Source organism: Leuciscus leuciscus (genome assembly GCF_965113295.1).
Source record: "Leuciscus leuciscus genome assembly, chromosome: 25".
Classification (NCBI taxonomy): domain Eukaryota; kingdom Metazoa; phylum Chordata; class Actinopteri; order Cypriniformes; family Leuciscidae; genus Leuciscus; species Leuciscus leuciscus.
In genome coordinates this window covers 27,547,132-27,569,192 of record NC_138724.1, presented here as the reverse complement: position 1 = coordinate 27,569,192, position 22,061 = coordinate 27,547,132, and the positions used below count along the sequence as shown (strand labels likewise).

The 22,061-nt window shown below is 38.1% G+C and overlaps 2 protein-coding genes across 3 annotated transcripts; one reads left to right on the top strand and one right to left on the bottom strand.

Moving 5' to 3' along the window:
* Nucleotides 1–259: 259 nt before the first annotated feature.
* Nucleotides 260–13,966, bottom strand: LOC309490696 (galanin receptor 2a; the record flags this gene model as incomplete). The annotated part of the gene is made up of 4 exons (XM_082159909.1): nucleotides 260–1,174; nucleotides 3,074–3,368; nucleotides 3,662–3,759; nucleotides 13,889–13,966. 4 exons carry the CDS (start codon nucleotides 13,964–13,966, stop codon nucleotides 260–262), a joined length of 1,386 nt encoding a protein of 461 aa, XP_082016035.1.
* A 1,912-nt stretch (nucleotides 13,967–15,878) lies between these two features.
* tmpob (thymopoietin b) lies at nucleotides 15,879–21,510 on the top strand. Of its 2 annotated transcripts, none has more exons than XM_082159399.1 (6): nucleotides 15,879–16,524; nucleotides 16,919–17,036; nucleotides 17,145–17,321; nucleotides 17,957–18,060; nucleotides 18,166–18,269; nucleotides 19,379–21,510. In XM_082159399.1, exons 1-6 carry the CDS (start codon nucleotides 16,285–16,287, stop codon nucleotides 19,728–19,730), a joined length of 1,095 nt encoding a protein of 364 aa, XP_082015525.1. In that variant the 5' UTR covers nucleotides 15,879–16,284; the 3' UTR covers nucleotides 19,731–21,510. The 2 variants fall into 2 exon arrangements, with proteins under 2 accessions (XP_082015525.1, XP_082015524.1); XM_082159398.1 differs by having other exon boundaries at nucleotides 15,880–16,524; nucleotides 18,163–18,269.
* The last annotated feature ends 551 nt before the right edge of the window (nucleotides 21,511–22,061 follow it).

Sequence of the window (22,061 nt, the reverse complement as noted above, 5' to 3'; positions counted from 1 at the left end):
GTATTTGATTTTTGGTTTAAAAGTGCCTTCTGTGTGAGCTGTGCTTCATACATCGCTACACAATTACCGATAGACAGTGGACCTTTTTTTGCCTGTGAAATTTTGCTAATGTGATGCAACCGCACCTTTAGTGATTGGTACATCATTACCAGTAGATGCCGTTAACTACACCAAATTTCTCCATGTATAATAGATCTCTTTGAACCAAACAAACCAAGCTCTCATTCAGTTTTACACTCAAAATGTTCAAAATGGATCCTCAGAAACTCTCCATCACGCTAATAATCTGAGGGTGCACCCGTTTCCTATTGCATTTGAACAGCCAGTCTTTCTTCCGCCTGTAGCGTTTGGACAGCAGAACGTAGAGGACGGGATTCACGCAGGGGTGCAGATACTGGAGAACCGTGCAGGTGAAATGAAACATCTCCCATGAGCGCCCATGCCGGTAAAGTCCCAAATACACACACAACTCTAGAACATACCCTGGCAGCCAGCACAAGGAGAACGTCCCAGCCGCCAAAAACACCATGAGAGACGCCCGCCGTGTGTTGCGGGTGCTGGCGAGGGACATAACGGGCCTCTTGTGCAGGAAAAAAGCCATACGCCCCGAGCTCACTGCGATAACCAGCATTGGTATGAGATAGTACAGCACAAATTGGCTGAGAACAACCTGGTAATGATGTTCCTGGGTAGTCGGCAGACAAACAGTGCTGTTACTCAAACCTGGGCCTAAGCTTTCCTTAGTGGCGAAAATACGCAACGGCAGACTTATGAAGAAACTCAGGCCCCAGACTAGAATAAACATGAGTACCACAAGGTCCATGCTTGGCGGGCGGTAGGGGTTGGTGATGATCATGGCACGAACCATTGATACGGTGCACAGGGAGTATGTGCTGGCGGCCAGGGAGAACGCCAGCAGAAACTGATAGACCTTGCAGGACGTGTTGCCCAGAGGCCAGGAGAAACTGATCGCGGAGTGGATGGTGAAGGGGATGAGGAGAAGCGTGAGGACGTCGGCCAGAGCCATGCTGAGGAGAAGGACGTCCAGGCGGTTTTTATGAAGGTTCTTGTGTTTGGCGAAGAGGGAGAAGGCCAGGAGGTTGGCGCAGAAACCAATGCCCACTATGATGCCACAAGTGCAAGCAAAGATCACTCCATAGGTGTTTGTGGCTGCCTATTAAAAATAGTATAAAAATAAGTTTTAAGTTGCATTTAAATTCTTTTTTTGTTGGAATTAAATCGCTGTATTGAATTATAATTTAAAAAAAAATATATATAATTTTAAAATGTATAAAAAAATTATATAAATACAGTATAATATTAAATATTTTTAAATACATTTTATATACAGTAGTCAACATACAGTAGTCAACACTTGAAGTGGTTTAAAAAAGTTCATCAAAGTTGTCCTAAGACAAGAACGGGTATTGTTCAAAATTCATGTATAACTGTGATGAAAGGTTTTGATCCAATTAAATGTTGACTAGTATGTGTGTGTGTATATATATATATATATATATATATATATATATATATATATACACAGTTTAAATATAACAAAACATTATTATCTCTCAGTGTAAAAAACATAAAAATTAGGTTGACTACATACATTTTTCACTGTGCTTCTGAAAATATGTTCAATGATAAATTATATTTAAAAAATAACTAAGTAAAATTCTAATAACTAATTCATCTCACATATTGCCAGAGGAAATTATTTACTCACCATCTGAGACGTTCAGTTACGGCAGATATCCGTGTATTTGCAAAGATAAAACATCTGTGCATTCAGATAAGATTCAACAAATCATTTTTATTGTAGAGATGAGTCTAAAATGTGTAAAGATATAATCCCGCTTTAAGAATAGACAAAATATGGGCTAAGCTTCCCTAACACCTCCATTAGAATAGAGCCATTTACAGACGCAAAAAAAGGATATGAAAAATATCCATTTATCAATAAAGTCTTCTATTGGATTTGATTCAAAAAGCGACTTCTTGCTCAAGATTTTATGTAGCGCATACACCAAATTACATCTTTCGAATGAATGTCAGTCTGTTTTTTTCCATCTCTCGCTCTCTGATTGGAGGCTTATTGATTTGTGATTGATCTCTGGGCTTCTGCCTCGTGGTTAATGCGTCTTTAAGGCTCGGCATGTGATCCTAAAGCACTCACAGGAAGTTGACCGAAACTTGCATTTACCTCAACATCCATTAGCATGTGCAGTGAAAGGTGTATAATTGTTGTTAGAGCCATTTTTGTGTCTTTTATTTGCTCGGTATTTGCACGCGAGCGCACATTGATTGATTATTCCACCATCCTCAGTCGCTACTTAACCCCATATTGATGAAGGAATAAAGTGACGCTTTGTGTGCACAGACTGAAAATAATAGTAAAAACTGTGCAAATTATGAGAATGAATTCGGCGTTCTCTCTTTTTTCAGTTTTATTGTGTATTGCTTATCAATGTATTTATTGAAAATAGCAGAACATTATCTAAAGTGAAAGAAAAGCTGTGTAATAAAATGTAAAAGATAGAAAAATACCAGCATAACTATCTAAAGTGCATTTTGAAAATCTCATCAAAATCAGCAGCATTGAGATACATTCAGGAAATAAATATTCCGATCAAATAAATTAAATATTACACGAAAAGTCTGACTGAATGAATACATTTAAAACAGGCTATACTCTAATTGTAACATATGCAAATTAGTTTGAATATGAAGCATTTTCTACGCATCAATTAAGGCTTTACGATAAAGAATTGTTTGGAGAGTTTATAATAAAGGCAAAGGCCTTTATTGTGAATAAAAAAAAACAAGTGGGTTCTCAAAAGAGTCCTGGAATCCCATGTCACTGAAGTCTCTCCTTGTAGGTGTTGCAAGCAGATCATGTGACCTCATTATATCACTGTTCATTTGCATAAAGTCTGCTCAGTCATTCAAGTCTTTTCATGTCCAGGCTCTTTTAATGGTCTCTTTGCATATGTAAGGCACACCCCCTGTCTTTCCTCCGGTCTGGGTCTCTCAATCTGCCCAAACCCATCTTCCTCTTCCTCTTCGTCACAGCTTTCAATGGCTGTTGCTCATATCTCAGGGTCTTGCTGGTCTCTTGCGGTAGGTTGTCTCTCATCACTAGAGTCTCTATTTGAAAGCTCAAGGGGAAGTTTTTGTTGCCCCCGATGTGTTTGGGACAGTGTACGGTGGCCCACAGCGGGGTCTGGACGCTTCCCTCGCTCTGATATGGGGATATGGCCGTGTGCACCTGCTCAAGAAGGTCTTGTATTAACTTGCGCCTCTTCCAGTCGTGCAGGGATCGGCCCCTGTCGTGCATCATCTGTGCGTGACCTACTGAACGTCGCCTGCGTGGGACAAACAGAGGAAATATATGTCAAATTGACTTCTACCTCAAATCACATGCAGAGATTTGAATAGTAGACATGAAAAAAATAAATAAATACATGATGCTTTATTTGAACAATTTGACCTTCACTGCATGCAAACCTGTGCATTTATTTTGCATTGGCTTCTTAGAGCTCCTGTTTCTTCTGTTACCAGCAGATGGCAATCTCAACTACTTTCTGAACAAGCCTCATGTTTTGAGATCTTGCAGAAATCACTCATGTTCAAAAAGTAAGAGGAGATCATGACTTACTGTCTGTTGTTGAGAGTGTTAGTGGGTCTGGACTGGACCGGTATCAGGACAGTCAACAGGAACACGGCAAACCCCCAATGCCTCAACATACTGGACAACTGAACACAGGAGAGTCACAAAGTTATCAAACATTCATATATATATATATATATATATATATATATATATATATATATATGTATGTATGCAATTTATTTAAATTAGAAAATATTTTAATAGGCATATATATATACTATTAGGTTTATTAGGCAAAAGATAAAATACAAATGATAATATAATATATATTTATTTTTTTATTATTATTATTTTATTTTTTTAATTACTACATATTTTTAGTAAAATATTTGCCTTATATCATTTGTAAATCTGAATGATTTTAGTTTCAACATAATAGTATGATATTCTTTTCACCTTCTGAATGGATTTTAACATATACATATATTAAGTTATATATAACTTGACTTATTAATTGCTGGTACTTAGAATTGAGTCAATGTCCAGTACACAAGTGGAAATAGTAACAGAATTATATCATTATTCATCAATTAACATGAGGTGTAATAGCCTATATTAAATTGCTGTTGTAAGGCTTCAGCATTGATGATATACTCACATGTAATGCCACTGCTCAGTAGATGTTACTGCCACCCGGCTGGACGAGTTACAGATGTTGAAGCCCAACATGTGACTGTACATTCAATAAACCAGGAGCATCATCTGCTGCCTAAATGAAGCATGTTAATATGTCCAAACTCCACTAGTCCAGAAGACAAACTCTTCCTATGTCTCCTTCCAGAGTGTTTGAAGGAATGAACGCATAGAGAGAGAGAGAGGACCAGAGCGATGGGCGTTAGATTTATTGCACCGGTGAGTCTTGTAAGTCCCCTTTGCTGTTCACTGCAAACTGGAATAGACAGCAGGCGTTACAGCAGAGAAAATTAGTGCGCACTGCACACTTGTCTGTGTGTGTGTGTGTGTGTGTGTGTGTGTGTGTGTGTCTGCTGCACATGACTGCCAAAGTGTATACCAGACTGACAAACCACACACACATACACACACACACACACACACACACACTTCTAGAAACGCACAGGCAGACACCTTCATTGGAAAGAGGCTGGTATGCTGGTCTCTCTCTCTCTCTCTCTCAGCACTCATGAAGGGCTCAGGTTTGGCCAGGAGGGGCAGCATTTGACGAATAATCACCCAATGATCTCTAATCTGAACTTTTGATTACAATGGTACATATTTGATACGCTCTTTGTGCATGTAAACAATCTGCAAAGTTACAAAGCACAAAGTCAGCGCAAAAGAAAACACTTGCCTTAAACGCTTCGTATATGTCGCCTTGTAACACATTACTGTGACCCGCCCCAAAGGCTTTGAACCTGATGCTCGCCGCTTATGGTAAGGGGCGTTACTTTTCCCGATACACGCTCTAAGTTATTGACCAATCAGAGAAGACCGAAGGCGGGGTTTAGAGAAACTAGTATTCAGACAGAGGGTGAAAACAGGTGCTGCAACTATTAATATGAAAAATAATGTGTTTTTGAAAATTTAATCATGTAGACCTATTCTAGTAGACTCCCTGCACAAAATTATGAACCTGTAAATGAACATATTATGGTCTCTTTCATTTTTGTGTTTATTACTTAAGATCTTATCCATACACTGGGTCCTTTTAACGTATGAAGCAAATCCCGAAAAACTCCTGAAAGCCATTACAATGGACAACTGATACTGATACAACACCCAAAAAAATATGCTGCATTATGTTGAACGTCTTTTACTTTGCATGGAAATTCTGTGTGAGAGTTCGGATGAACATTATAGCTTATAGCGGAGACCATGAGACCCTCCCCTCCTAAAACATGGGTGAAGCTGGGTGAAGAAAGTAAACAGCTTTGGCTGACCACTGTCCCAAGAGATTATGACCATAACCTCAGTGAAATCAAGCCTGTGGGTGGGTCTGCTCGCCTCCTAAGCAAACGTAATGGTCAAGGTGGTTTTCGGGGAGCCCACAAAATAGTACCGCTTCATTTATAGGCCTCGGGGCAAGAGGTTCACAACATAACTAATGCTCATCAACTACAAATTAGTTCTGTGCGACACTAAAATATTCCATATATTTCCATGTTTATGAGGCAGTGCGTACATTGGAAAATACACTGACTTGCACAACCACTCAAAAGTTTGGGGTTTTTTGAAAGAAATTAATGCTTTTATTCAGCAAGGATTCATTAAATTGATCAAAAGTGACAGTAAAGTCATTTATAATGTTACACGAATGTTCTATTTCAAATAAATGCTGTTCGTTTTTAGCTTTCTATTCATCTAAGAATCCTGAAAAAAGTTTTCCACAAAAAATAAATTAAGCAAAACAAACTGTTTTCAACATTGATCATAATCAGAAATGTTTCTCGAGCAGCAAATCAGGATATTAGAATGATTTCTGAAGGATCATGTAACAAATGTGAATAAAGTAGGCTACTTAAAAAATAAATTCAAATAGAAAATAGTTATTTTATATTGTAATAATATTTCACAATATTACTGTATTTTTAATAAAATAAATGCAGTTTTGGTGAGCATGAGAGACTTATACAAAAAATCTCACCGACCCCAAACATTTAGTACACAAATGGCTTAAAAAAAAAAAAAATATGTGCAGTTTCATGGATTTCTTTTTATGATTTGAGTCTATACACTGTCATGAATAGCAACAAGAACTTTGTAAAGATTCTTCATACATTTCTGCTTGTTCTACGGGAAAAATACCAGCATAAAAGTTTGGAAAATGAGGGACAGTGGCAGAAACGATGACAGAATTAGCATTTTCAGTTTTTTTTGTACACTGAACAATTGAAACCTTTGGCTTTGAACACACTATATTTCTATCATTTGTATGTAGTTCTCATTTGTCATATAAAATATGATGGAATATGAAATAAACCCAATGCGCAGCCGCAGACTCAAAAACCCAAAAACAAAAATGTGTCTTGATTAGAAGAACCTCAAGTGCTGTAAAAGATCCTTTTCGTCCCATGAATCCTTCATGTTCATTCTTTCTTCTAAGTGGCCTTAAACTACTGAGAAATGTTTTGTTCTTTATTTCTAGTCAGTGACAGCATCGTCTAGCAATGTTCAAAAAGGGCTTGACTCCCCGCACTAATGTCAAAAGCCTTGCGTTTTTTTATTCATTTTTTTTTTTATTATTAGAAATTGTTTAACTGTCATGGCTTGAGTTTCCTTTCCGCTTCCAGCGAACTCCTGTTTTGTTCTCGTGTTTGTTTGTTTTATCATGTAACCTTTGCGGGAACACATGACACGATTTCTTCCATTCGACCAGCCCAAAAAATAGTTCCAGCGGGCCGCGGCACAGCACCGCTCCAGATTTAATCACGAGGCGTAAGTGAATTCTGCCACCGAGGAAAGTCTCAGATTTTTTTTGCGGTCTTCTCAGTGAAATTGTTAAATGAAGAAAACATGTCATTTAACACCTTGTCAGTTCCCCCGTCGACCACTGGCACTTGACCTTCTCAGCACTTGGACAAACTTTGATATGACACCCGTAGTCAAACGCCACTCTTGAGTGAATCGTGGGACATTAGAGAAACACGCGAGCTAGCCACCCAGTATGCCATCAGACTGTGAGATTATTAAGACTGATGTCCCCAGCGAGGCCAATATTTTTTGTTCTACTGCAGAGCGTCGGCAATTTATCATCCAAACATCCCACAGGTTTGTGTTGTGTAGGTACTTTTGGATCTAGTCCGGCGGGTTTGATTCGGTGCCAGAAAAAACATGGCCGCCTTGCCAACAGGCCGTTTAGAGCTCGAGTTGTGAAAGCTTGTCTGAGGGTTCCAGTAAATCCTTCTTCTAGCAGGTAAGAAGTTTGGAAAGCGACGAGGCAGCTCCCAACACACCTCCCACCGCTGATCTCCATAAGCACAGCTTCATTTAGGTCACTATTGTTCGACGGACGGACTTGCGTGTTATTTCATTCATTTCTGCTCACATTGCATCGATATATACGAAGGCACCTTGAGGACTTCTTCATGAAAAGAGTATTCACAGAAACTGTATTTAAATATTCAGCACTAGGGGCCGCGGAAAGGACACGCGTGTGTTCTCAATAAAAACTATAGGTGAAACTTGTCAAAGTCAAACCTGATGTGTTTCTGAGCTCACAAAGCATACAAAAGGACCTTTCACTTGCGAAACGCTTTGTATCAGCTTTTATTGCATGGTATATTTCAATTTAATTTTGAATAATGTATATACAACTATACATTGGTACCATTTTACATTCTCAAACTATATTTAGTGTATGCAAAGTTTTCTATATATAATTCGTTAACTTTGTTTTAAAAAATAATAAAAATTAAAATTTTATAAATTCATTAATTAGACAAAGACAAACTTTTTTTTAAATACATTTTGAACAATACTTTTAAATATATACATACAATAGCTATATATATATACACAGTACAGGCCAACAGTTTGGAAACATTATAATATTCTGATTTATTATGAGTGTTGGACACAGTTCTGCTGCCTAATATATTTGATGAATAAAAGGTTAAAAAGAACTGCATTTATTCAAAATAAAAAAATATTTTCTAATAATATAAATCTTCTTTACTATCACTTTTTATCAATGTAACACATCCTTGCTGAATAAAAGTATTGATTTATTTCAAAAAAAAAAAAAAAAAAAAATTACTGACCTCAAATTACGGACCAGTCGTGTATATTGTTGTTACAAAAGATTTCTATTTTAAAAAAATTTGCTTCTTTTTTTTTATTTTTTATTCATCAACGTATCCTAAAAAAGTATCACAGGTTATGAAAAAATATTAAGCAACAGAACTGTTTCCAACTTTGATAATGAATCATCATATTAGAATGATTTCTAAAGGATCATGTGATAGACTGGAGTAATGATCCTGAAAATTCAGCTTTGCGTCACAGGAATAAATTATTTTTTGAAGTATATTCAAATAGAAAACTATTATTTTAAGTTGTAATAATATTTCACAATATTACAGTTTTTTTCTGTATTTTTGATCAAATAAATGCAGGCTTGATGAGCAGAAGAAACTTCTTTCAAAAACATTAAAAATAGTAATGTGTCCAAACTATACTGTATATACACAAACTTTTATGTTATGCGATTAATCAATTTGACAGTACTAATGTATATGTAAATATATTTTACAGTTTTTGTCCTATAAGTAAACAAAGTGGCCTTTAATAAATATATATTATTTAATATATGTGTGTGTATATATATATTTATGTTTATTTCTTCTCAAAGGCAATTCAAAACTGTACTATATACACATATATACTATATACATACATATGTACATACCAAGCTCTGCATAATAGACAATAAAGGCAATCTCAGAGATGAAGGTGAATGCTTTCATGTTGTCGAGCAGGTGCCATCCCATGTGGTCTGTCAACATTTCAGCGGTCAGCAAACCGCCTACAAAAACATGTTTCGATTTTATCTAATCGTCTGGAGGGAAAGCCCTTCCAGTAAATGCTTGGTTGGTTTAGCCCTCCACCATCCAGCCATACATAAAATATACAAATATTTACTGCATAATGGAGGTGAATGGGAGGTGTCCTTCTAAAGACCCACACGTATCCCAGAATCCCGTGCGGCGGGGCAGATGAGTGATGCGCCACGGCTAAAATGCACGCATGAAAAAGTGCTGTGTTCGCGCTGGAACAACGGGGACCGGAAGGTGAACTGCTGAGGGGCTTCTTCAGATTTTGGGGATCATACATCATGGGTCTCAATGCCTGTTGACCTCAGTCCACTGAGCTGAAGGTGTGTGTGTGTGTGTGTGTGAGGGGGGGGGGGGGGTTTAGGAGAAGGCACACCAAGGCTGTGTGTGCCGCCACACAGTAAGGCCTTTTGCTGGCTGCCATGGCGATGGCGACCGCAGAATTGCCATGTTTACTTAAAAGCTAGTGCATAAGAGAACAGCAGACCACCGGCAGACGCCACCCGCCGGCACTGGGCAAGGGCTACGGCTCATCTTTGTTGAAAATGGCTCGGGAACCTGCTGCCTGCACAGGGCCAACCTAAATTTAGCAACAAACTGAAAAATCCTCCTCATTCTTAAAAAGCTGTTTAAGTTTCCAGAGCGAGAGGGTTCAGTGAGGGACAGGAATGGTCTGAGAGACTCGTTCTGTCTCGTTGCAGGTGGCGATCGAGCGCTTCGGTCCACGGGCTCGGTCAAGACTTGTGATTGTGCTTCCTGCGATGTAATATCACATAAAACATGTCAACGCGAGGTTAAACATGCAGCAGGGGCAGAATCTGACTGGCCTCACTGGTTCAATTTAAAAGCGATATAAAAATAGCACCTGTTTTGTTTGACATTAGGCACATTGATTTAGAGCAGTGTGTGAATTATATAATAAGTTTCTGAGGGACCAATTTTTGTTCTTATCGAAAGTCATTTTCGTTGAGCATCAACCTAGTATTAGTTACCTAAACGTTCGCCTTTTCACCCTATGGACACCACATGTACACGAGAAATACCGGTAAATCCATTCTGGCAATGAGAGATTGCAGGTAAATGGACTTATTGATGATATGTGTGAACAAAGCAGGATTACAGGCATGACCACCTGCTTTGAGAGAAATGATCCACCCTCTTTTTAACGTAAGAGCAGGCGAGGCCAATGTAACTTGAATGGGTCGAGGCTTAAAGTCTCATCTGCTTCTAGTTATTTTAGCTGTAGAAAAACTGTTATGCTGCTTGATATAGAGTGCATTAGTGCAATGCATTAGCATTTTAAAGTCCCCCTGTAGTCAATAATTGTATCCCTTAAAACTCATCTTTGATCAGCAAAATTACATTATATTTAAGCATTTTTTCCCCCGTGAGAAATAATTCTTCATGCCCTAAAATATCTTGAATGTAACTCGACACCCTTGCCTCATTTAGTATACGCGGTTCTATGAATATGCAAATGAGCCCCGCCTCCACTCACTCACAGCATCTCAGAGATCCACTCGTTGACGATCACACGTTGATCTGATTGGTTACAAGGTAGTGTGTGACGTCAGAAACACCAGCGATTTCAAACTGTGTTTTTGGTTCACTGCAGCTTTAAGGAGAAAATACTCAGCAATGGTGTTGACATGAAATTGCACATGGTTTGTCTTCAAGCATATTAAAAACACCACATAGACATATAAACCTCATTAAAAACTTGATTTTCAACACAGGAGGACTTTAATGCGATCCTACTCTGTGTATTTGCTGGTTACCTCCTCAGGAACACAGAGTTTGTGCATCTTTTTGGTGAAAATACACTCTCTAATTTGTAATATAACTTTTGAAGTGACTAAAACTCTGTTCTGTACGTCTATATGATATTATGTGGATTTAAATTGGTTTATTATATGTACTATTAAGACACAAAATCGATTGTTTTGGTTTCCTTTGGAAGCACCCTAATATGGGGTCCAAAATTGGCTTTCACAAAATAGAGTTATACTAAGCAGTTTAGGATTATTCCTGTAATAATGGGGTATTGAAAGAAACACCCAGCCAAACTCAATTCATGTTAACTTCCCTGTGTGGGCCAGACCTGTGCATTGGGACATTAGCTGGATTTCTCTTCAGGTGCTTGGGTAATTGTGCTTGGCATAAACTGCCGGTTCTTTGTGTCGGCCCGCGTGAATAGGATCCTCAAGGTGGAATTCCTGTGCTAACATGGGGAAGTCACAATATACACGGTCATATGACCAGACGGCCCCCACGGATTGGCTCGGTGGAAAACGTCCAGCCTGCACACAGTAGGTGGGCGTGGGTGGCGACTTTGCCCTTGTGCCCACTCAAGGCCTCATAAAAACACCTGACAGTTCGTATTGCCTTTGAGTACAACCCAGTATTGACACGAGCTGACCTCCGTCAACACCAGCCAAACAAAACAGCAAAAATTCACATAATAATTGAACAAATAAATGGAGAACTTGTTTGGCACGCCGTTCATAAAGAGCTGGACTGGCAGGCTTCGGGAAAAGGAGTCTCACTTTCTCTGTAGTGAGAGTTGACATCGAGGTGTGTGTCCTATAAGCACAGTTTGGACTGTCAACAGGGGAAATATACTGTACTAGGTTTTTCCAAGCCAGGACAAATCCATTCAGTGCCTGTGAAAAGCTGCCTCTCAATCAGCGCCACACCAAGGGCCTGATTCTAATTAGCCATGAATACAAACCTTTGAGACGCTGCTTGTTGTACGCTGGTCAAGAGTAACGTCTGTGTGACTTTTCATGCTCGAGGCGGTGATACATTGTTACTACAACATCAAAGACCCTGTTACTTTACACCTGGTATTAAGATGTGTTTTGGTCGATCGGATCACAAGTTGACGAGGGAGACACATTCCCATTCACACCTGGTGTTTTAATCCGTCTCTTTTGTCCACTTTCAACCACTTCTGTCCTGATTTCTTCGAGGCGAGGGTCTATGGGTGAGTAAATGTATGGGTTTTTCAGATTTTCGATCTAATGGATGAAATAAGCTCGTGTAATTTACATATGAACGCGACCGGAGACGACGGAAACACACACGGAGAGCATCAGCTTTAGTTTCTGCTCTGACAGACACAAGACCAGCCGAACGCTGTGAGTGTGTGTTAGAAATCAGGAATGGTGGGAGAACATTGTGCTTGGTATGTTTATCATCTTCAAATCAAACTTGGGCCTCCAGACGACAGATTAAATCCCGTCTGGCTCGAGCTCTTCCCATAATGTCACTCATTAGATCAGTAGACGGAGAGAAGACGGTCTTTTGAACACATTCGATCACATGAGCGTTCACACTACGAAAGCAATCTGGTTGAATGTGTTTTCACTCCCTCTGGAAGTGTCGAAAGTGGACGAGCTCAAAACGTTTTAGACCCGTTTACACCTGTATTTAGTGTCGTCCACTTGCGATCCGATCCACCAAAACACATCTTAATACCAGGAGTAAACAGGGCAAAACACATCTCTTTTGTGTAATTGCAGTTGATATTGCAACTGTCTGTATTTGTAATTGTAATGCACAGTTAAAAAGCTCACGTTTTTGCTCACAGTCCCGCCTCAGGATTGGTTGAGCCAGTGTTGCTGTGTTGGGCTGGTCGAGATGCTCAAACAAACAGAGCAATGTTTTGAAAGCACCACAGAGCCACGGTGTTTACACTTTTGTGGCAAAATCAACCTACAAATGGCTTACTTATAGTTGTCTATGCAAATTAACATAGAAATACCACACACTTCACCTTTAAGAAAAGATCAGATCTCAAACATTTTGAAAATACCTCTCAAATACTTTTCACAGCGAAGGCGTTTTATGTTAAAATATGGTTATAAGCCACAAACCATATGAAATTTTCAGTTTTTACATATGCTGACAGAGGTTGTGTGATGGACAGACTAAACTGCGTGCTGAAAAGTCTCTCAGTCAGTACTTGGACTATAGAGAAGTTTAGTTTTAAGTGTAAGCTGCACGTTTTTTTTGCATTTTTGCAATACCCCTGCCAATGCAACGTTTATCAAACGACAAATGCAATATTCAAGATAATCACATTTTGATCAGTGAAACCTAATAACATGTTGACATTAGACGTGCAAAATGTGACTGACTGCCATCTTGCAGATGCTGTTACTTCAGAGTTCACAATGCATAAGCATTCTCATATTCCATCATTAAACAAAAATGTACAGTAAATACAATTCGAAGATTGTTTGATTTGGAAAACGCACACGCTTGGACAGTTTATACGTTTGAACATGTCATCACCCTGCTACAGTTTACACTGCATTCCTTTTTCAAAACCACTTTTATACACCCCGATGTTGATAATTGCCTAGTTTCTCTCAGATCCCTTTCCTGAGGGCACCACTGTTATGCTTTAAAAGACACTTTTATGTGGTGCTTGGCCGGAGGACTGTTTTCTGTATAAATGAAATACAATAAAGACAGAAAGGGTGTTTCTTAAGAGCTCAACATTTTCAAAGTTTCCCTCTCTGCTTTTCACTGGCAGAGCTCTCTTGGAAAAGCTTTAAGTGAAGATTAAGCGTTAAAATCTGTGTGGTTTTGGGCACCGTTGCCATAATTCAGCTCTATATCCCAGAAACATAAGCGCGGGGCGAAATCACCAGCTCTCGCGACGGAGATCCAGGGTGCCCGACCTAAACCACACCGAGCTGGAATCCAGGAAGACCAGACAGTGGTCAAAACCAACACATACATCCACACCCGCACACAAGCTCATGTTCATTATGCGCGTGGAGACCGTGAACCTGAGATGAGTGGAAAGGAGCCCGGATCAGTCCAAGAGATATTTGGACAAAGAATTAAAAAAAAAAAAAGATCGATTGGAAACTCCTGAAGAAAATTTGTCTTTTTTCCCCCCTTTTGTTCAAAGTTTTACTCGTATCAACCATTCAGAGTGTGTTCACACTTGTAGTTCGGTTCGCTTGGTCCGGACCAAAAAAACTAAACAAAAAAAACATTTAGTCCTGTTCTGCTTAGCGTTCACATTAGCATTTTAACACTAAACCTAAAGGCATAGGGATGTGTTCACAATCTGATTGGTCGACTTTTATAACGTATATTTTGCGACTGAACTTACCGAACATCCAAAACGATGCTGTGTTCTGGGATAAATGCACTTGTTGTATGTGTATAGCTACATATGATGGTATTTTGTCCAGCTGAGAACTCACGAAGAGGTTATAAAATGTTCTTTTTAGGGCCGCATCTTTTGACTTCATGTCCCGTTTTTGGTTCGTTTACATTTCTTTGGTCCGTGTTGCGTTCATATTTCAGTCGATCCGCACAAGAGGTTGTTTGGAAGTGGAGTGAGACTCATCTTTTCAGCGTCTCGGCCCGTGTGTTTGATGTGTGTTCAGATGGCAGCGTTCACACTTATTCAGATAAACCGCAACTAACAGAGCAATCGCACTAGAGTTCGTTTTAATCCAAACAAACATCATGCCAAGTGTGAAAACACTCTTAATGTCAATTAAAGATTAAATGATTTTTTTTTTTTGTGATTTTATTCATTATTAATTTTATTCATCCATCTTTTAGAAGGCTTGGTCAGCTGAAAAGGAATATTATTTTAGATGCAGAGCAAGCATTTTGACAAAAAATAAGTCAAAAGATTTCTTATTCTTTAGAATAATGTGCGGTGTTCGCAGGAGCATGCATTATAATAAAGTAAATACGATCAATTTTGATTTCATGTTGACTTTAAGATATTAGACTTAAGACTATTACTGGCTTCACATGTGCTTTTCATCTGTGTTTACGCTACAGTGCTGTATACTTTGTACTTCTCCATGTGTGTCATACATACCACAAGACCAGATTTGTACCGGATTTGCTGCTAAATACGGTTCATTTGACCTTATGCGTCTGTCCTGTTACTGTAGAGCCTGGTCTAATAAGGCTTATGCTGCCATCTTTAGGTAGGGTGCTATGCTGTAATTCCTCTATATTGAGTTAATCTTCCTACATAGAATGATTTAGTCTTATCATGTACATTTTAGTCTTACGTTTGAATGTTTTTAAGGGAAAATATAACAAATACAATAGTAAAATCATTAAAGATTTCACAGCAAAAAGACATGAGCTGAACTACTGAAAATACTAAAAGCCCCTTTTATTGCTAAAAAGAGTGTCAACTATCAATCAGAGGAAGAAAGGCATTTAGAAGCAAAAAGTTTATATCATTTTGATAATTTTCAGGTCTTAGAAACACAATACTGTAGGCTTTATAGGGTGTACACTCCTCCAAGCTTACAAAATACCTTTTAATACCATGATGTTTTAACAGTAAATCTGAATAACGACCATATTCATGTGCCATGGTATTTTTTTAACATACCCCTCCCCCATTTTGTATTAGTCTTTTATTATGAAATACAACCCTGTCAAAACCCCCACCTACGTTTTTAGTTGAACTAAACTCATAATAATGTTCCAGTCTTAATTTTTACAGGCCTTTCAACCGAGTTTACACAGTTTATTGTAAAGAAACCTGCTGCAAATTCAAGTGTGTGTTGCAGACGGACACCATATGCTGCAGCTGTCGCTCTATGGCGGCCTCTTTGTTTTGGACCAGCGTCTGTCACTCTTCCGCGTCGACCAATAGGAGAACGCCTTACTTAACCCATTCGACCAATGAGCGTTGAGCTTTGTTGTACTGTGCCAGTTCCGAGGCGCGCGCGCACGATAGCCGTCGAGCTATTTCTACTTTTACCCGCCTTCGCAAAACCGCTTAATTGCGTATTTTAGCAGAGTTGTTTTTATTTATCCACAAGATTCGATGTTCAAACTTCCAAAAAAATCAATTTTTGGATGTAACAGGCAGCTGTGTTTGTCGTAAAACCCCTAGGAGGACATTCAAACGGAAGGCGCGAGCCGGTTTGACGGTTGTCAGCGCGAGGCATCTTTTACTTTCATTTATTCTCGTGCGGAGGCGTACACAAGTTACCGCTTCATTTTGAAAAACAGGAAAATAAGTAATTACACTTGCATTTTGTAAGTTAACCCCGTGTTTCATACTGTACTTTGGTAAAGATAATAAGCATGGCGCAATTTCACGAGGATCCGGCGCTGCTCACTAAAGAGAAACTGAAGAGTGAGTTACTAGCCAATAATGTTCCTCTACCGAGCGCTGACAGCAAGAAAGACGTCTATGTTCAGCTGTATCTGAAGAACCTGACCGTGCTCAACAAGAAGAGCCTCTCTCCTCCCGCTCAGGACACTTTCTCCAGTGATGAGGAGATGACAGCGCCGCTGGTGTCCGACAGGAGCCGCTCGGGGAGGGTGAGATCTCAAAGCATTAGTCTTAGGAAAATCAAAAGCATGCATTAACACAGATTATGCATGCTTGTTCATAATTATGATGGATACTGGAGCAGATGGGAATCATTATATATGATACAATTATTATAATCCCATATATAATAAAAATTATGTGATGATGCGTATAATTAAAGATATTACAAATTATGGTTTTAGCTTTTTTTCTTCTTTTTTTTTTTTTGTCTCATTAAAATATTTCGCATATATTTATAATTGCTTTTTGATCCAATAATCATTTCATACTAGTCTACCGTAATAAAACATGCTTTCTAAAAATGTTAATAACAACAAAATTTAATAATCGATATAAACTATGATGTAGGTACAAATAAAACGATGTTTCCTTAACCTCCAGAAAGCCACAAGAAAGACGGACAGAGTTCGGGCTGAGGAGAACGACTTTTTGGGATTGACTGATGAAGAGTTGAAGGTTCAGCTTCTGAAGTATGGAGTCAATACAGGACCAATTGTTGGTTAGTATTGAGGTTTTCCACAGTCTGATTGTGTTTGTGAATATTAATCGCCCAATATGAATATGTAGGTTTGCATTGTATTCTCACATGTCTGATTCTGCATCTCAGCAACTACACGTAAGGTGTACGAGAAGAAACTCCAGCAGTTCCTGGAGCATCCGCCGCTGGAGATTATCCATCCTGAACCCGAGACCACGATCCCAGAGGCCATCACCATCAAAGCAGACGGAAACCAGAACGGCAACACGCATTCAGCTGAAGATCAGTACAGCGACAAAGAAGAAGGTAAAGCAGGGATAATCAAGACAAGTATCCAAATATCCAGTCGAGCTGTTCTGCATGTGCACGATCAAGTATATTACAAGTGATCAGACTCATCCAGACTTTTTCTGTATCAAACATAAATATTTAGTTGTGGCAATTGAAGACTTAAAGTTAAATATTTATGGTCATATGTGACCTTGGATCACAAAACCAGTCACAAGTCGCACGCGTATATATTTGTGGCAATAGCCAACAATACATTGTATGGGTCAAAATTATCGATTTTATCTTTTATGCCAAAAATCATTGGGATATTAAGTAAAGATCATGTTCCATGAAGATATTTAGTAAATTTCCTACCGTAAATATATAAAACATTTATTTCTGTGAGTGAATGCAGCACAATCGTGAACATAAATGAAGAACTTTAAAGGAGATTTTCTCAATGTTTTGATTTTTTTTGCACCCTCAGATTCCAGATTTTTAAAAATAATTGTATCTCGGGCAAATATCGTCCTATCCTAACAAACCATACATCAATGGAAAGATTATTTATTCAGATTTTAAATTGTTTTGACCCATGTGACTGGTTTTGTGGTCCAGGGTCACATATTAAGTCTCCTTTTCACCAATTTTGCTTTGCGTTTGATTGTCAGAAATTGCTCCAGTACCTGAGCCGGTTCCTGTAGTGACGAAGCCGGTCCGGAGCCGAGGAAAGACTCCAGTCACCACCAGGACCAGCAGCAGACAGCGCTCTAAAGTAAAGCCTGCACTGGAAAAATACAGTTAGCATCACAATAGAGTCATCAGGCCTCGGTTTCTGGTGCAAAATCTCTTACTATTAGAGTTTTCTTCTGTTCAGCAGGTGGTGGAGGAGACGGCATCAGCCAATGAGGAAGCATCCGTGGACGGAGGAGATATTCTGAAGGAAATCTTCCCCAATGAACCCGCCACACCAACCGGAATAACGTGAGTATGAAGATGTGTGTCGTCCTGAGTGAAGGAGGTTTCATTCACACATTTTTGTTACTAATAAAATAATTTATTAATTTATTTAATCTAGTTGCCATGGCAACATTTCTTATTTTAATTTATTTTAACTGGATGTAGTAAAATTAAAACTTAGGTTACACTTTATTTTAAGGTGACGTAGTTACATTGTACTTAAATAATACAATACTCAAATAAGTAATTAACTACATGTACTTACTGTAGAGTTGTGGTTAGGGTTGGGTTTAGTGTTACTTGTAATTATGCTTAATTTACTGTTATTACTATAGTAAGTACATGTTAGTTACTTGTTGTAATTATGCTTAATTTACTGTTATTACTATAGTAAGTACATGTAGTAAATTGTAACTACGTCACCTTAAAATAAAGTGTTAACAAAACTAAAACTGAATTGAAACTTAATATAAAAAAAACTTAATCAAAAAAAGCCCAAAACTATTAAAAATGACAAATAAAAGCACAACAAAATTATGGAAACTAACTAAAATTGACATGAATACAAAATATGACTATAAAAACTGATATTAATAATCTATAATAGTATCTCAATAATACAAAAATAACACTGATACGAATTGTGCAACTGGTTTAAGATTTACCACAAAAAAAATTCTTCTTTCTTTCTATATACCCCTGATATGTTTGACCATATGTGACTTGTTTATACGTTATACTTGTTTCTCTCTCTCTCTATAATAATAATAATTAATAATTACAATAAACTAAGAAGATACATAGCTATAAAATTTTATAAATTGTAAATAAATAAATTGTTTATTTCATGAATAAATAAATACATCATAGTTGGCATGATAATTTATTATTAGTGATATGATGCCACCTTCTGAAATCATGGGCAAATTGCAGATCCAAGACAGAGCAACATGATATGATATGATATGAGTAATTTAATGTCTTTCCTTCCAAACATTTGGTCAGAATAATATATGACACGATCATAAATCATAGATACATTAGAACTATATATATATATATATAAAAAGTTAGTGAAAAAAATGCAATCAGTGCTTTAATTAAACCCACATTTATGTTATCTGTCCGATCAGGGCCACATGTCGGAGGCCGATCCACGGTGCGGCCGGGCGTCCGGTGAAGCCGCTGAACCTCTGGTCCGAGGAGTCGCTCCTCCAGCAGAACACTTACACCGTGACTAAATCCTCCGTCACAGACGTTCGCAGTGCAGCTCCCGCCGCTCCTCCCACTCCTCGCCGCTGGTTCTCTTTCTGGCTGAAGCTCCTGGTGTTCATCGCACTGGCTGCGTCTCTGTACTACGCCTTCCAGAACGTCACCGCCGATCAGATCGACTCCTGCCAGCGCTATGTCCAGGACAATCTGATCACACCCATCATCAATTACATTAACCTGGATTACCAGCCAGAAGGTGGCGACAGCAAGTGAGCGGCGAACCCGTCGAGCCGCTTTCAGCATGCATCTACCGTCAGACTTCTTTTCTAGTCCTTTAAGGAGCAACGCATCGGCAGGGTTTGGCGGGAGGGGGGGGTTATTTCAGTTTGACCTAGCAGTCACATGTGTTTCAAGTAGTCTTTAAACTCTGTGCGTTTTGATCTTGCTTTGTGATTTTACGGTTTTTATGTAGCATTCGAGACGACGTATAGACGAGTGTAGTGTTCATTCACGATCGCTAGCAGTGAATCATTCGCCGTTCAGACTCACACGACGAGAGTTTAGGACTCACCTGCGTGTTTCTTCAAGTGCCAAGACGCGGCTAACACAAGCACAATTCGGTTTCACACACACACACACACACACACACACACACACATCACGGCTAGAAGGAAAAGCTTCAAGCTGAATGTCTGCACACAAAAAAAATCTACGTTTTCCTGAATAAACCTGGTGAAGTTTATTTTTAGCGTGACTGAATCTGACATTAGGAAGTGTTGCTAATGAGACCAGAGTGAGGAAATTGTGTTCTTGCATAGTAGGGTGTGTCTCAGAAGGAAATATCTTGGTCATATTTCACCACAAATGAGTGAAAAATCTCATTTTCATTACTATAGCGCAAAAAATGTAATAATTTGTGTTACTGTTATGGTGGAGAATTACTATTATACAATTTTTTTTAAATTAGTATAATATTATTTTGAATTAATTTAATAAATTAATTGATTTATAATAATAATAATTCATATCTGGGTACAATAATTATTTTTACTTAAAATTAGCATAAATTTCATTCAGATGTGTGTACTTAATAAATTAAATTTAGATACAACATTATTATTATTATTGGCTTTACAGTAATAAGAATCTATGAATGTGCTTAATTGAAAATATTTTAATTAATTATTTTGATAAATAGTAAATTTTGTGGTGAAATATGACTTTAATATCGTATGCTTTGACGGTTTTCGTGAGATTCATCCCGTAGCTTTTGTTCAAATGATTTTTTAGCACTGAAATGTTCAAGCTAACTGAACCACCAGCTCAGATGACGTCTGGTTTTAGAACTAGACTTTTTAGATTGATTTTTGTTTTTTTATCCAAAGCTTGAAAGAAAAATGTGATCTTATATGAAAGTCTTGTGTAGTAAATAACGCTTCACTTCTGGTGAGAGGCAGTTTATTTTATTTTTTTATAGGTAATGGTGGCTTGTTTAAATGTGTTTGTGATGTTTTCATAATGTGATGTGGCATTGTAGCCAATATTAAAACCCATAATGAGAGTCGAGTCCGCCGACACTTGCCTGCTATTGACTGTAATCGGACGTCTGTGATTCATCTGACTAAACTCAATTCATTTCTTATCTGTGATTTTTAAAAACAAAACTATTGTCGTCTGGACCCATGTACTAAGTATATATTCATTTAATTCAAAACATGCATCTTAATGTGCAGGGGTTTGTTTTTATATTTTGCTACTCGGTTTAATCACATTTTAACTGCAATATTTTTCTAATGTCTTCTCTGAAATTAAAAGCTTTTTTTTTTAAAATGCAGTGGGTTACTTTTAAATAAATGTACATAATACTGACTCCACTAACCACTAACTAACATCTTAGTTTTGTACTGCTGTGTCAAATGCAGTGAATGGTATACAAGTCCAATTTGCACTTTGTATTTAGGCAGCTATTTGTGGAAAAACTGGGCATATGGAATATCTATCCTTGATTCAATACAAATCTTGTGTGAAATAAAAGAAAACCATTGAGATCCCAGAGGTGACCCCTTCCTTGTATATTTACAGCAAGGTCAGTTCAGTGACTGACACACACACACACACACACACACACACATGACATTCCAGGAATTGCAGGAATGTTTCCATTTTTACAGGAGGTTTGACCTTCAGACACATCATTGCACACAGGAACTAGCAAACAATATAATCAATCATTTTTCTTATGTACTACATATACAAAATATATTTTGCGATAATTTGCTGCTGTACAACAATTATTTACATAAATATGCCTCAAACACGCTAGAAAGACATCAGACGGTGACTTTGAGATGAAAGGAATCTCTTGCGTAATGCTCTCCGGAAAAGCCCCGCCCCTTATTTTTGACCTGTCTGGTCGAGAGAAATCTACTATGGCGAAGGCTTGGCTCATGAATATTAATTACGTAATGTGACGTTATCCAGTTGGCCGGGCTGATTGGCTCAGACGCAGGTAGGTAATTTTTGGTGTTTTATTGTATTAAAAAAGATTACAAAAACAACAAAACAAAAAGTAAAATGTGTCACTTGTCAATTATACTTAATAAT

Coding starts and splice junctions, on each gene's coding strand:
- tmpob (XM_082159398.1), top strand. CDS start 16,285: ATGGCGCAATTTCACGAGGATCCGGCGCTGCTCACTAAAGAGAAACTG. Junction 16,525..16,918: donor ACAGGAGCCGCTCGGGGAGG/GTGAGATCTCAA, acceptor CTTAACCTCCAG/AAAGCCACAAGAAAGACGGA. Junction 18,061..18,162: donor GCAGCAGACAGCGCTCTAAA/GTAAAGCCTGCA, acceptor TCTTCTGTTCAG/CAGGTGGTGGAGGAGACGGC.